At 45.6% G+C, this 15,891-nt stretch overlaps 1 protein-coding gene across 6 annotated transcripts in view; it reads left to right on the plus strand.

The window, feature by feature from the left end:
* The first annotated feature begins 3,749 nt into the window (after positions 1-3,749).
* LOC137417443 (uncharacterized) overlaps positions 3,750-15,891 on the plus strand; it is a 72,070-nt gene continuing 59,928 nt past the window's right edge. For 2 of the 6 annotated variants that reach the window (XM_068103349.2, XM_068103348.2), the window contains exons 1-4: positions 4,015-4,192; positions 6,258-6,369; positions 10,179-11,261; positions 11,452-11,589. In XM_068103349.2, coding sequence (XP_067959450.2) covers positions 6,298-6,369; positions 10,179-11,261; positions 11,452-11,589 — 1,293 coding nt within the window. In that variant the 5' untranslated portion in view covers positions 4,015-4,192; positions 6,258-6,297. Of the gene's footprint in view, positions 3,873-4,014; positions 4,193-6,257; positions 6,370-10,178; positions 11,262-11,451; positions 11,590-15,891 lie in introns of those variants that run through there. The other 4 variants (XM_078782027.1, XM_068103347.2, XM_068103351.2 and 1 more) reach the window with 4 other exon arrangements.

Raw genomic sequence — 15,891 nt, forward strand, 5'->3', positions numbered from 1 at the left:
GTTGTCTAACCCCTCAAATTTATTGTCCAACCCCTTAAAATTATTGTCTAACCCCTCAAATTTGCTGTCTAAACGTTCACTGGTACCCCTTGCTCCGTCCCTCATTGCTCCCATCATTCTGCTTTCCAATCGCTCACTATTCTTGGCCATAAGAGCCTCCATTTGCACCATAAAAAGGTTTAAATCCACCGGTGCTGCTACGGTCACGGGCGCGGCTATATTTGGTGCCGCTGCTACCACGTGCGCGAAGGCACCATTTTGTGCGCCTGATACCTCCTCAACCACCCCCTCATTGTTCTCCTCCTCCATTTCTCCCACATACATTTCCCCGAGGTCCTGGGTCGACTCTATACCCTCTAATTCCCCCAACAGCATCCCGTCGCCTTGACCATCCATGGCACGATTTTCAAATTTAAGATTTTATAAAACAAATTTTGGGCCACTCGTAATTTTGAGCGCGCTAAGCGCTTCAGGTCCGAATCTCGCTCCCGACACCAATTGTTATGGAACCCAACGTCGGCCTCTGTTCCCCTTAGAGGGGGGGATTAATCCCCTCCTCTATAACTGACCGACGTGGTCCCTGACGCTGCCCAGCACCCTCCGGAAAGGCCGGTGCACAGCCCCGTTCGTACCGCGGACAGATGTTAATTGCCAAGCGGTTTTGGCAACTGCAGCACGAACTATTAACAGAAACTAGACCCGATCCTTGAATGTTGGCCAAATCGTGCCACAGGTATTCAATGAAGGAAATCACTAAGACGACACGGATGTGAAGAAGAAGCAGAACAAAGGTAGGAAATACGAATATGATTTATTTACTACTATTTACACAATCAAAGAAACCAAGGAAGAGGGAAGGATAATAAAATAATGCAGAAAGAGGGACGGACCAGAAGGACACAGTGCAAATTAACTTAACTATGGCAGTCTTACTTACAACCCCAGGACAACACAGAAGACGGACGAACAATCAGACTTACACGGTGGATGATGATAGGGCTGAATCGCTGGAAGGAGAGGAAGGTTCAGGTGGGATGGTAGGACGACCGGGCCGGGAGCGAGCAGCCGCTGGCTCTCCGCCCTCTGGTTCACACCGCCGGGATGCTCCCAGCAACGCGTTAGAGCCCGTTGCGGCAAGGCTGGTTGGCAACAGCGTCTCCCTCACTCGTACTCCCGCAGGTTGCACGTCTCTCTCTTCACAAGGCTTGCTGTCTCTTTCTTCACAAGGCTTGCTGTCTCTTCCTCTCACTTATGGCTTGCTGTCTCTTTGCCGGATCTCCCGTCTCGCAACTCTCAGGACTCCTCCAAAGGCTTCCGCGCGCGCTTATATATCGCCTCGGGCGATCAAGCCACCGGCCTCCAGGACACGCCCATCGGTGAGCTCGCCTCGGCCCTGATTGGTCGCGAGGGCTCACCGATCCCGCCCCTAGAGGAGGCGTTTGCAAGGCCACGCCTTGTTCCCGGCGCTGGGCCGACTCCTCCCACCTTCTGCTCCGAGATGACCTCGTGGCTAATGGAGTCTTGCAGCAAAAAACCACAACCCCACAGCAGCAGCGGAATGCAGCAAACCGCCCAATGCAGTTGGCAATTGACGAAAGGGGAATGTGAAGGGAATCTACCTTATTTGAATTCGGTGCAATGGAGTGTTAATTAATGGAAGACACAGCCTTAATCTAGTACACATAATAAGGAGATAACTACTGAACAAGGAGGAAATCTATGATTTGCTACGTGATTGTATATGGAATAACATTAAAAAAAACACAATTCTCATATCCACAATATATATACATATATATATATATATATATATATATATATATATATATATATATATATATATATATATATATATATATATATATATATATATATATATATATATATATATATATATATATATGTACAGTGGGGAGAACAAGTATTTGATACACTGCCGATTTTGCAGGTTTTCCCACTTACAAAGCACGACAAGGTCTGTAATTTTTATCATAGGTACACTTCAACTGTGGAAGACGGAATCTAAAACAAAAATCCTGAAAATCACATTGTATGATATTTAAGTAATTAATTTGCATTTTATTGCATGAAATAAGTATTTGATACATCAGAAAAACAGAACTTAATATTTGGTACAGAAACCTTTGTTTGCAATTACAGAGATCAGACGTTTCCTGTAGTTCTTAACCAGGTTTGCACACACTGCAGCAGGGATTTTGGCCCACTCCTCCATACAGATCTTCACCAGATCCTTCAGGTTTCGGGGCTGTCGCTGCGCAACACAGACTTTCAGCTCCCTCCAAAGATTTTCTATTGGGTTCAGGTCTGGAGACTGGCTAGGCCACTCCAGGACCTTGAGATGCTTCGTACGGAGCCACTCCTTAGTTGCCCTGGCTGTGTGTTTCGGGTCGTTGTCATGCTGGAAGACCCAGCCACGCCCCATCTTCAATGCTCTTATTGAGGGAAGGAGATTGTTGGCCAAGATCTCGCGATACATGGCCCCATCCATCCTCCCCTCAATACGGTGCAGTCGTCCTGTCCCCTTTGCAGAAAAGCATCCCCAAAGAATGATGTTTCCACCTCCATGCTTCACGGTTGGGATGGTGTTCTTGGGGTTGTACTCATCCTTCTTCTTCCTCCAAACACGGCGAGTGGAGTTTAAACCAAAAAGCTCTATTTTGGTCTCATCAGACCACATGACCTTCTCCCATTCCTCCTCTGGATCATCCAGATGGTCATTGGCAAACTTCAGACGGGCCTGGACATGCGCTGGCTTGAGCAGAGGGACCTTGCGTGCGCTGCAGGATTTTAATCCATGACGGCGTAGTGTGTTACTTATGGTTTTCTTTGATACTGTGGTCCCAGCTCTCTTCAGGTCATTGACCAGGTCCTGCCGTGTAGTTCTGGGCTGATCCCTCACCTTTCTCATGATCATTGAGGCTCCACGAGGTGAGATCTTGCATGGAGCCCCAGACCGAGGGAGATTGACTGTCATCTTGAACTTCTTCCATTTTCTAATAATTGCGCCAACAGTTGTTGCCTTCTCACCAAGCTGCTTGCCTATTGTCCTGTAGCCCATCCCAGCCTTGTGCAAGTCTACAAATTTGTCCCTGATGTCCTTAGACAGCTCTCTGGTCTTGCCCATTGTGGAGAGGTTGGAGTCTGATTGAGTGTGGACAGGTCTGGAGACGGCTTTGCGGTCGGTCTTTGCGGTCTTTGTGGTCGGAGACGGTCTGGAGACGTCTTTTATGCAGATAACGAGTTCAAACAGGTGCAGTTAATACAGGTAATGAGTGGAGAATGGGAGGGCTTCTTAAAGAAAAAACTAACAGGTCTGTGAGAGCCGGAATTCTTACTGGTTGGTAGGTGATCAAATACTTATTTCATGCAATAAAATGCAAAGTAATTACTTAAAAATCATACAATGTGATTTTCAGGATTTTTGTTTTAGATTCCGTCTTCCACAGTTGAAGTGTACCTATGATAAAAATTACAGACCTTTACGTGCTTTGTAAGTGGGAAAACCTGCAAAATCGGCAGTGTATCAAATACTTGTTCTCCCCACTGTATATATATATATATATATCTCCACTCAACTTTTGGATAATGTTGTGCTACTGTAACGCCTCGATTTGCCGAAATAAATTGCTTAAGAAAAACTGCTCGTGTGTTTGAACAAAGGTGGATTTGCGAGAGAGGTGTGTATTAGAGGTGTGGCTTACACAAGGAATAGGCGGAGCTAACGGAATGAATAAGTGTTACTCATTTCGTAAAGAGGTGGAATAATGACAGATTAAGAGGCGTGGCTGAGGCGAATTGAAGAGGCGGGGTTTCGTTATGCGATTATATCCGTCATCTACAGCGGGTTTAAAGCACGTGATTTCGTAATTTATTGAATTTTACAAAAAATACAATTTTACTCTCGACTATATAGACCTCAAGTCCCGAGCGAGGAGTCATTCAATGGATGGGAAATAAATTGAGAAAAGAATAAGGAATCGAACGAACAAGGGAAGGCGTCGGCGATTGCGGAAATTGAACGGACTATTTTGAGGTCCTTTTAATTATTTAATTATTATTTTTTCGTCGCTACAGTTTCGACATGGAGTTCGACACCGTCGGGGGCTCGGAGTGACACGGCTGTTTGTGGTAGCACCTGGTTGACGCCACGGTGTAAATTGAATCGATCTGGGTGAGTTAGTGGAACTCATTCGTCGTTTTTGTCATGAGGCCTAAAACTAAAAGCTGTGTATATTGATAGCGTGATCTCCATGGTAGTTGTGGTTGTTGTAATGAACGAGCATGAGAGCGAGTTCAGTGATTAGCTGTTTGCATTTCTTTCGTTTTGACTCGCGCCTAATAGTTTTGCTGTGTACAAGCGCCCCCAGTGCGACTGATTTCAGTGTCGGATCGCTTTTTCATGCATGATGGTGACCCACGGGCGTGTTTATTAGTGGTTGTTCGGCCTATGGTTTTGGGGTATTTAAAAAAAAAAAAAAATTTAAAAATCTGATTTTTGGAGGTGTGTGTGTGTGTGTGTGTGTGTGTGTGTGTGTGTGTGTGTGTGTGTGTGTGTGTGTGTGTGTGTGTGTGTGTGTGTGTGTGTGTGTGTGTGTGTGTGTGTGTGTGTGTGTGTGTGTGTGTGTGTGTGTGTGTGTGTGTGTGTGTGCACAACTGGAAAAGAACACCCACTGCACATTACAACTGAGATGAAGAAATCAACAGCATTGTTTGGTTCAGGATGCTGGGACCACAGGTTCGAATCGCAGACATCATAAACTACTTTAAATGCAAAGGAGCTGCTAAGGAAAGTTCACCGTGGGCTTTGGAAGTGAAATTTCAGATGCCCTGTCTTGCTTCCGATCAGACTCGGTGGTGTGAAGGTTCGAGTGTCTGTGCTGAGTCTGGTAGGTCGGTGGTTCAAACCCCGGCCGAGTCGTACCAAACATTTTAAAATGGCCCGTGCTGCTTGCTTGCGTGATGCTCAGCAAAAAGGAGAGAGCATGGACAACCAACCATCGGTTGACAATCGCAGCTCAGACTTTGATGGACGAATAGCCTGCATTTTTGTATACATGATCGAGGCTCTTGGAAGAGAAGGTATTTAAATGGAAAGTGGGAAAGAGCAACAGCTGAGTTGAAGGGAGAGCGAGAGGAAGAGTGAGATAAAGGCGGCGGTTGAACATGCTGTGCACAAACTAAATGAAACAGAAGAAGAGGAGTAATGGGAGAGCAGGGCTGAAATGGGAAAGAATGAGAACGGCACTCGGTGGAGCGCATACCTACACCAGGCTGAACAGTTTATGTTTGTATCCCATCGATAGGTCAGATCTGGATCCGGACCTGCTGCTTCTTGCCACCGAAGCAACTCATCCACCTCGTTTTGGCTAATTCATCCACAAGGTTTTGAAATGTCATGTTGTATATCGTTTTTGGCCCTGTCACTCTGGTGAAGAATCACCTGGAAATTAAAAAAAAATCGTATCTGGAACCGCAATCAAATCTTCACTAAAATTGAATCTATTCTTCCTCGTCACACACCCATCCTGTCCACCAAATTTTGGCCGAATCTGTCCATAATTTTTTAATATCTTGTTCACAAACCAACAGACAGGGGTGAAAACGTAACCTCCATCCATCTTCGGTGGCGGAGGTAACAAACCAACTGACAAATTAAAAGGAGTGAGAGAAAGGCGGGGGGGGGGGGGGGGGAATCGATCATAATAATCTGGAAAAGGGAGTGCGCTTGGGAATGGGGTCATTTGGGTTAAAGAAATCGTGAGTACGGATGGGGGATGACCTGAAGTAGTGGTGCACAGCCTGTGTTCTTGAAGCTCTGCATGGAAGAATGGGATTGAACAAACTGAGAAGTTGATTTCGCAGATGAGAGAAAAGAGGAACAATTGAGTGGAGGAGGTGCGCAGTGATCCTGGATTTTGGGAGCTTACCAAGAAGAGGGTTACTGGGGGACAATGTGTACCCTACAGGCACCTGGTAGGGACAAAACCATGAGAGGCACAACCATTGAAGTTCCTTGTAAGATAACTTGCATTTAGTATTTATTTATAAGGTCTATGGACAGCCACAAAATCTCAACACTTTAATGGAATGTTTTAGGACTTGCTCATTTTCTCCCATTTCTCTGTTTGACTTCATTGGCAGCTGTGCCTTCCGTGGAGTCAAAAGTGTGTTATCGGTCAGTGCAGACCTGCACCTGCCCTCTGCTGAGGACCCTATATGTTTGGTGTCTTGTACAGGGTTCATCCTTCACACCTGGTGTGCACTCCCCTGGCAGCCATGGCTGTTGTTTGCAGCGAGACGGGTTGTGGGAGTTCGGTCTCTCTCATCCCTGAGAGAACCAATGTCCTGGTAAGAAAATACAAAGTAGATTTGTTGTTCACTAGTTATTCTCCATTCAGTGCCAGTTGGTGCTTCTGATTAAATGTTGTATTGCTCCCGTTATTACCTCCACCACCGAAGGAGGACAATGGTTTTGTTTTCACCCCTTTCACAGTGGTTTGTCTGTTTGTTTGACTGTGAACAGGATATCTCAAAAAAGTTGTGGATGGCTTCCGACGAAATTTGCTGAAGAGGTTGGGTGTGTAACAAGGATATTCGATTTTGGTGAAGATCCCGATCTGGATCTTGATGCTATAATTATTTGTGATTCTTCACCATTGAGTGAATGCGTCAAAATGATGTGTGGAATGATATCTCAAAGATGTGAACAAAATCGGACGAAATTTTGTGGACAGGTTGGGTGTGTGACGAGGAAGAATTTATTCTATTTTGTTGAAGATCCCGATCTAGATCTAGCCTATCTGTGGAATACAAAACTGAACTGTTCAGCCTGGTGGAGGTATGCGCTCTACTGAGTGCCGTTTTAGTTTATTTAGTTATATATTTAACTGATAGTGTTTTCTTCCTAACTAGAATGCAGTTTTAAATAGTCACTAAAACTACTCTAAGTTATGGTATGAAAGAAGTCTCCCCAGTATTCGGCTAATATTGTTTAATCCCATCTGCCCACTTGACTCCCTCAATGCCAAGATTTTGCAGATGATTGATCAACACATGTGTCACCAAGCTCCCAATCAGCCCTGAAACAGCTCCCTAACCCTAACTAACTTGGTACAAGTATATATTATCATGAATAGCTGAACTGATTCGATTTCTGCATCAAAGGTCAAAGGTCATGTGAGGTAAAAATGTGATACCTCAGAACAGCTGAAGGGATTTAAATGTGGGAGGAGGCATATCGGTCGACGTCACAATGTCGAAGAGTACCATTCTGGTTATCTACGTATTTAGCAAGGAAATCCAACGCAGGAGGAGGCCATTCGGCCCATTAGGTCTGCGCTATAGCAACACGAGGGGTGTGTTCCGTGAGCAAGCAGCTTATTAAGTGGCTTGCTTGATTCAAAGCGCTCCAACGGAATCGAGTTCTTGGCACCGTTTAACAACATGGCAGTCTCCGTGTCAACAATGCAACTCTGGTACGCGAGCAAATGCAGTACGGTCTGTCACTTTCGGTTACACTCGATCCTCTTTATTTACACTTGATCCTAATGCAAACGAATTTATTGTGTTAACAACGACTTCAGAATATAAAGAAGAGGGAAAGAAAGACAAAGAAACGGGGGAGTTAGAAGGAGGAGCCCCCTGCCCAGCTTATCTATGGACCTACCACTCTGAATTTTGGGGCGGCGGAGGGAGGGGTTTTGTGGATCTTGAAGAATTAGGATGAAAAGTAGAAGTAACAATAAAAGTATGAAAGGCATGTTTACATCTGGTTTTTGAGTGCAATAATAAATTTTGGCCCCAAGAACAAGCTTGAAATTAAATGCATCCCCTTTTATTAGTTAATTGATTTCAAAGAAATATGGCGAAGGCGGTCAGATTAAATGCTCAGAATGCACTACAGCAAATAGCATCTAGAACCAACAATTTGCAGGGGCTAGACTTGCCTGGTCATCACTATGGTTTTTGTGATTTGCAATTCCTCCCCCCCAATCCCTATCCCACCCCCGCCCCCTCCAGATATAAAATGTTCCCAAATACTTTTGCAAAAAATTACAAATCGTGAAATATGTCTGCGTGATGACTTTATAATAATCGGGAAAAACATAGTAGGTGCGTGAAGCCGAAAACACTATGCTTGTTTGTCATCGACCGCGGTGTAGCGTATAGCGCCACTCGATGGTGGCAACAGAGGGTATTACAAGTCAGCTGTGGAGATTACTTGCAATTTTGCACTGCAAATGTGGCGTAGTGCGAGTTCACTTTACTGACCTTGCCAGAGGGAAGCGGTATTATTCTCCTGTGGGGGTGGGTGTTTGGCAGAGATTCAGAGAAATCCCATCCTGGGATTCCCTGCCTCATTCTTTTTTCTTTTTTTTTTCTTTTGTATGCATAGCCAAGTTCATGGTTTTGGAAGGGGATGATTTGAGATGGTGGTGAACAGCTTTGGTCGGATTAGCCTTCCAGGAAGAGAGGGTAAGTTCTTGTGCAACTACCTCACCATAGGATTCAGTGTACCATTGGTGGGAAGAAGGGTAGGATAATTGAAGATGAGATGGGATAAATCTGTGCCTGAGAGAGCAGGTTTCTGTGGAAGAATTCCTAGGCTGAGTAAACATCAGGGGCAGTAGATATGGGAGACCAGTCCTGAAGAGAGATGGCTTCTTGCAGTCCATGCCAATCTGCCTGAGTGACCTACCAAACTTGCCGGCATCGAGGCAGCTCTCTGAGAATAGTCTGAGATGTTGACTTTCACAAGCATATGATCAGATGAACTAATTGGAGCAGAGGAAGAGCAGGAGACATTTGCGGAATGTTAATAATCACCAAGTCTGAAAGGGAGGATTTACAATTGGGAAAAATCGGGGTTGGAAAGTTCACAGATCAGTCCCATGGAGTCACAGAAGCCCTTTGCTGAAGTGCCATGGCTGGTGAGAGAGGTACCAACACCAAGCCAAGTTGAATGTTGACAATCTAAATCGCCACGTACGAGGATAAGAGAGTTGGGGCGAGTGGGTGGAACATCTTTTGGGAGGAACGATTCTGTTATACACAAGATATCTGGTTAATCAGCAGCGGCCTGGATTGAGAAGTCTGTCAGGTTAGAGTGGGGACCTCGCATTTTGTTGAGGTCCACTTAGTTAGGAATGGGTGGGTGGGGGGAGGGGGGAAGTTGGAGGTTTTTGGAGGTTGCAGGATGGTGGTTTGTGGGGGAAGATGAGGATTTTGAGGGGGGGGGGGGGGGGATGAGAGTGGAAGGTTTGATTGTGTGGGGAGCAGGTGAGGGTTTTAGTTTTTAGTTTGTGGGATTAGGGGAATGTTTGATGGTGGAGGGTGGGGTGAAGGGAAGCATTGATAGAGTGGGGTGGGGCGGTATGCATAAAGGAGGGACCTGAAGCCTTGAGGGGCTGGGGTGGAGGGGTATCTGCTTTTTTGATTCCAAACTCCCAACTTTGACGAACAAAGATAGAGATGATAGAATGGGAGATAAGATCGCTTGTTGAATGCATGGATAAACACGGCGCTGTATGAGCAGTGGGGTGGGAGGGGGGGGGGGGGGGGGACATGGGCAAGCAGGGGGGCAGATGTTGGTGGACCAGAAGCCAAAGGAAATTCAAGTAGAAATGAGAATCGTCATGGGGTCGGTGAAAAATTAAGTTTTTGTTTGTTTGTTTGTTTTGATCATTTACTGCATGTGCAAGTCATCCATAATTTTTCCCTTCCCATCCCCTTTTGCCATCAATCTGTGCTCCATACATAACCCCTTCTCTTACATCCTGTTCCTCCTATCTCTTCCCAAACATACTCCCCACTCCTCCCAAGTTTCCTTATACCCTCATATGTCTTGCTTCTCATCCTCCCTTGGATTCCTTTTCTGAATTTTGATTCTCTCATTCTTGCCCTTACTCCTACCACTTGTGCGTGCTTGATATATAGATTTCCCTTCACTGGCCGGCTCTGCTATTTTTCAACCCTCAGTCTTTCAAGAGATTACAATTTTGTAGTATTTGGCTAGAGCGAGCAATGAGGTGTTTGTGAGTGTACTAAATGACTGTAAATGCATTTCTCAATCTGGAAAGGAGTATTGAGGGACCATTGTTATTGTGATTACATTTTAAAGTTTTCTCATTTGCTGTTTGACTCATTTCCCTTCCCAGGGCTGGCTCGCTGGTAGCTCCCCAGTGTCGACTTCTGCACTGGAGCATCACCTTGTACAGACTTTTGCACATGGGCATCAGTGCTGGCCATGGAGTTGCTGTGACTGCTCCTCCTGCCTGCTCCTCCTTGGTCCCCTCGAGCATTTTGCTCTCCATTGCAAACAACGTGAATCATGTGACATCTGCATTGAGCTCTGCTGCTTGCTTAGAAGCCATGTGACGACTTGCCGGCAGAATAGTTGCCCTGTGCCGTTGTGCTCAAGGATGCGGCGAGACCGAGCACTCGAAAATTTGACACCGGTTACATGGCTGAAGCAGTTGTTGTCCGACCTCTGCAGATTATTTTTAACCAATGGAGACATGGAGATCCAAATAAAATTTGGACAGAAGGAGCAGAGCAATGAGTGCAACGAGGAATTTCTGGAGCAGAGTTTACTCATCCGTGACCATAACCGGGAAGCCATACTGAAATATTTCAGTAACGGTGATGAGCATGAGGAGAAAAACCTTCCAGAGATGTTTTTCCCAAATGAACACCATGACATGGAGCATTCCTCAAACACAACCACTCAACCCTTACCATGTGACCTTAAAGATATAGGTTCATTTACCAGCCCAATTATTTGGCCAAAACGCAGCATGGAGAATATTTCAGAAAAAATAACACTGATGGACCACCCTTCTCTTCACCCTTCATATCATGTTAGGCAGGCTCTCCAGCAACAGGGGTTGTGCTATAGCCTCCCATTGTCTTCAGCTGGTTTTCCCAATGTTAGCCTTCCCCTCCCTAATAGATATTTGTCTACCAACCATCCACTTTGGGATAACATTGGCAGTTTGAGGCCACATGAAGTAGGCAACAGTGAGGGAGTGGGAAGAGATGAAGATGAAGTCTTCAGAGAGGAGGCACCACACGAGAAAGACGAGGACAGCAATCAGGAAATAAGGCGAGGTATGGTGTTTTCAGGAATGCCTCACCACATTAGAAAGATGGCGGTATGCTGGACTGAGCTGAAGGAGTCCCCAGACGAGGGGAAAGGAATGAGTGGACAAGCTGTCTGTGAGGGCGTGTTGCTTCATAAGGTAAAGTGTTGTCATGCCAATGTGTGTTTGGGGGCGGCACAAAGTGTTGAAACAATGCGGCACATTTTTGCAGTGTTGCAACAGTGTTGAAACAAACAACAATGCAGTGTTGAAACATTTTGTGCCGCATTTGATGATGCAGTGTTTGGTGGTTCCTGGTTTCCACGTGCTCTTTGTGTATCCTTGACAGAGGTTGGTGGTGGTGAATGGAGCATACAGACTGGGTAAGGAATGGGAGAAAGTCAGCAAGCTTCTGGGCCACGGCCGCTATGGAAACGTGCATGTCGCCTGTGATGTAGCTTCTGGATTCACCTTTGCAGTAAAACAGGTGTTTTGTGCTTTATTGGTTACATAACCAATTCCAAGGTGCTCACAACGCACTCTGTTACTCGATGTCATTCGACAGATATTCATGGTTTGAGATTTGTAGATTGTTGAGCATAAATATTCTTGAGCACATATTTAAATCCACTTGCACATTAATTGCACATTAATTGCTGAAATAATGTTCAATCCTACTCAAACTCTCTTCAATCCCACTCATCCCTCCAGGTCTTTAAAACAGCTGTTCACCACCATCTCTTATCTTCCCCCATCCAAAACCTTGATCGTTTCTTCTTTCCTGGAAGTCCTAGCTGTGTCCATGTGTTTTCTTACCTCTCCCACCCCCCACCCCCCTTCCCACGCCTCCTCCCCATCAAGCCCTCTTCCTCCCACAGATCTGCCGATGTCCCTGCTCTCATGTTGTACTTGTGTGCTTCCCCCTCTCTCCCCATCTTGTCTCCCGCTCCCTTTATTTCGTCTTATGTGTCCGTTTGTTTTTTTGTCATTAATGTTAGCTCTTACACGAGCCTCGATCTTGTATACAAAAAACAAACAAACCAAAAAATGTTGGAGTGTTCCTATGGATGCTTCTGATAGTTCCAATTTTGATAATTTTGATAGTCTGATAGTTGTAGTGTTCTAAATATGATAAGAAAATCCATAGCTGGGCATTGCTGGCTTGGCCCATCATTTTCAAAATACTGTTGGACCTCGCTATTCACGGGTGATAAAATGCGACCCGTTTCTCTACTTGCGAAAAAGTGTCCCGCGAATTCACGGTTTTTTTTCTATTCGTGGCCGTGTTCCCCGAATTCGTGGTTTTTCAGGGGCATTGAAGCCTCGCCATCTGCGGTATTTTCATCGACCTCAGATTATCGTCGACATTCGCGGGATTTGCTTCGCCATCTGCGGGACTTTCATCGACCTCAGATTATCGTCGACATTCTCTGGATTTGCCTCGCCATTTGCGGTTGGGTCCTCTCTATTCGTGGATATTCACGAATCAGGAACCAACCCCCCCCCCCCCCCCCCTTCCATTGAAACAATGCCTAGCTATTCGCTGATTTCGCGGTTTTGCTATTCGCTGATTTTCCAGGAAAGTATCCCCTGCGAATAGCGGGGTCCGAGGGTATTTCATTAAAGGAGAATCCATTTCAATTCTTCTGAGAACCATTGAAAATCAGAAATCATGATTTAATTTGAAAGGACTTTCTTTTTTGTTGCCAATCAGTGTCAAAAAGAAGCCCTTGAGCAGTGGTTCTTAACCTTTTTAAAGGCGCCGAAACCTAACGAAACCCACCGAACGCTCGCGGAACCCCCCAAATTTGACAAAAAAAAAATTAAGAAGAATTGCATCTTAATGCGTTTTCTGTTCTTCTTTTCGGGAGGCGATCTAGGAAATGCGTAGTTTTGTTTTGGCAAGGGCCACCCTCAAATCATTTTCGCATGCAAGCCTGCTCCTTTTCTTTGTTTTAATGTCCACCAGTTTCGAAAAGGCATGCTCGCAGAGATACGTTGTAACAAACGGCGTGAGGATCTCAAGGGCAATTTTAGCGATGTGAGGATACCCTTCCATTTGGCGGCACCAAAACGTTGAGAGCGTTGTTGTGCCGAAGAGTTGTTGTTGAGTCTTGCTCTGCTGAAGTTTGATGAGGTCGTCGAGGTATTGGTCGTTGACATCTGCCGTTGCAACGTCGAAAGTAAACGGCTGCTGCACCCATGCTGGGTATTGCTCTTGGTCGGGGAAGTAGCCGTCGAATGACTTTCCCAGCTCATCCAAGTGCCTGGCAATCGCTTGCTTCAGCTCCCCCGGTACAGCAGTGCCTCCAACTTCAGACTCATCTTCGATCCCGCTCACGCACTCGTCCAGTAGCGAAAAGCTCGCGAAGTTGTCGTTCTCTGTTCGCCGCCTCCACAACGGTAACTTCTTTCGGAAAGCGCTCAGCTTTTCTTCAGATTCTATGACATTCACTCCACCGCCCTGCATCTGGCAAGTGAGATGATTGAGTGTGTCGAAGATGTCAGCCATGTACGCCAAAGCGAGGATGAACTCTGACTCTTGGAAGTGCGTTGCATGGCAATGCTGGTGTTCTCGCAAAAACAGGGCTAATTCTACACGCAAGGCAAAAACACGGCTCACTACCTTCCCTCGTGATAACCATCGAACGTTAGAGTGGTAGAGAAGGACTTCGAATTCGGAGCCGATTTCATTGCACGGCTCTTTGAAGAAGCGATGATTCAGAGCACGGCTTCGCACATAATTCACAGTTTCAATGACGATTTTCAGAACATTGGCCAGTTTTGGAGGCAGGGTTTTTGATGCCAGCGCGTGTCTGTGCAGGACGCAGTGCATGACGATGACGTGTGGTGCATCGGCCTTCACCAGCGCTCCAAAACCGGAGTTGCATCCCAGCATGGCTCGAGCTCCGTCCGAGCAAACTGCAGACACCATGTTCCACGAGAGGCCGTTGCTTCTGAAGAAGTCGACAACAAGCTTCTTCATGTCAGCTGCCTTCATCGTTGTTGAGAGGCTTGCAGAACAGAAAGTCTTCCTTGATCTTGTCTCCGTTGACATAACGCACAAATAAGATGAGCTCGCTCAAATTCGAAACGTCGGTGGTCTCGTCGAGTTGAAGGCTGAATTTTGTCAGGCTCGCGAGTAAATCTGCAACTACCTGGGTGAGGATGTCGTCGCTCATGTCGTCGATTCTGTATCTGATTGTGTCATTTGAGAGTGGAACGAGAGACGACTTGTTTTCAGCAGCCTTTCCCAGCATGATGTTGGCCATCTTCAACACGGCCGGTTTGATGAGTGTCTCGCCAACGGTGTGCGGTTTGCCCTGCTTTGCGATCAGGTACGCAACTTCATACGACGCGGTGAGGATCGGTTTGTCAATTGGAACGAAGCTGAGAGTGGGCAAGGTAGCACTTGTGTCGAATCGGACTCTCTTCAATTTGAATTCATCCAGCGTTGCGTCTTTGTACTGCCCCTCACCGTGCAGTTTTTTGAAGTGTTCCCGTAGTTTTGCTGGTGCTAGGCTGGAGTTGCTCAACTTGACATTGCAAAGCATGCATCGAGGACGCTGACTTCTGTCCCGTTCCGTCAAACATGTGAACCTGTACCGCACGTAATCCTCCGACCACTTCCTTTTTTTGCTCGACATACTGCAAAAAAATAAAATAAAAAGTAACAAACTGATCTTAATTGAGTTCGGGCAAATAATTATATGACAAAAATAAAAAAAGGAACATGCTTAAATATAATCAGTACCCCTCTGAAAACTGAGAAATTTTAACGAAGAAAACATAACTTATCATTACGATGACTGGATTTATTATCTACTCAACTCTATGTCACCTCAAATCCCATTATAATATTACATAGAAAACTGCGAATTGTTAGTTTTGAATTGCGACCAAAGGAGTTATATCACCTCCACCTAATTTTCTGAGTAATTCAATCTTATTTTATAATCACCATCCACTTTTCACTTTAATATAACTCTGAACCCGCCCTGCATATCCACAAACATTTCCAACTTACTTTTCAATTAATCAGTAACTCCAAAGTAAGGCGCGACCAATGACGCACGGCACACGGCGAGCTAATCGAGGCTATTCACTGGAATTTCCGAACACCTGCAAAGTCCAAAATCCAGTAAAGTAAGTAAGCAAGTAAGCACCATCAACAGAATAATTAGCAAGTTGCTCATTGATTCAACTTGCTATAGTCAGTGTGAAACAACTTATCGTAAACACCAGAGAAACCATGAATGAGATGGGAATACAACAACAACAACAACAACATGCATTTTAAGGCCATTTTCCCTGCTAGAGCAGGGGTTAGCCTTGCGGTCCCCATGACAATCTTCTCCATCTTGCCCTATTTTCTGCATCTCTCCTTGTTAACCCCCTTGTCCGCATTTCTTCTTCCACCATCTTTAGCCAAGTCTTTCTCGGTCTTCCCCATCCTCTACTTCCTTCTACATTCATTTCCATCACTCTTCTCAACCAGTCACTTTCATCCTTCCTCAACACATGACCAAACCATCTCAACCTGTTCCTCTTCACAGCATCAATCACAGGCTCTATTCCCATCATTTTTCGCAATTCATCATTTGTCTTCCGCCCTTTCAACGATACTCCACACATCCATCGAACCATTCGCATTTCCACCCTTTCCAACCTTCATTGCTGCTCTACGTTCATTACCCATGTCTCGCTCCCATAAATCATAACACTTCTCACACATGCAGCATACACCTTTCCCTTCAGCTTCAACGACACTCCCCTCATCATCAGCACG

The sequence above is a fragment of the Myxine glutinosa genome, chromosome 7 (genome assembly GCF_964187855.1).
Source record: "Myxine glutinosa chromosome 7, kmMyxGlut1.1, whole genome shotgun sequence".
Lineage (NCBI taxonomy): Eukaryota > Metazoa > Chordata > Myxini > Myxiniformes > Myxinidae > Myxine > Myxine glutinosa.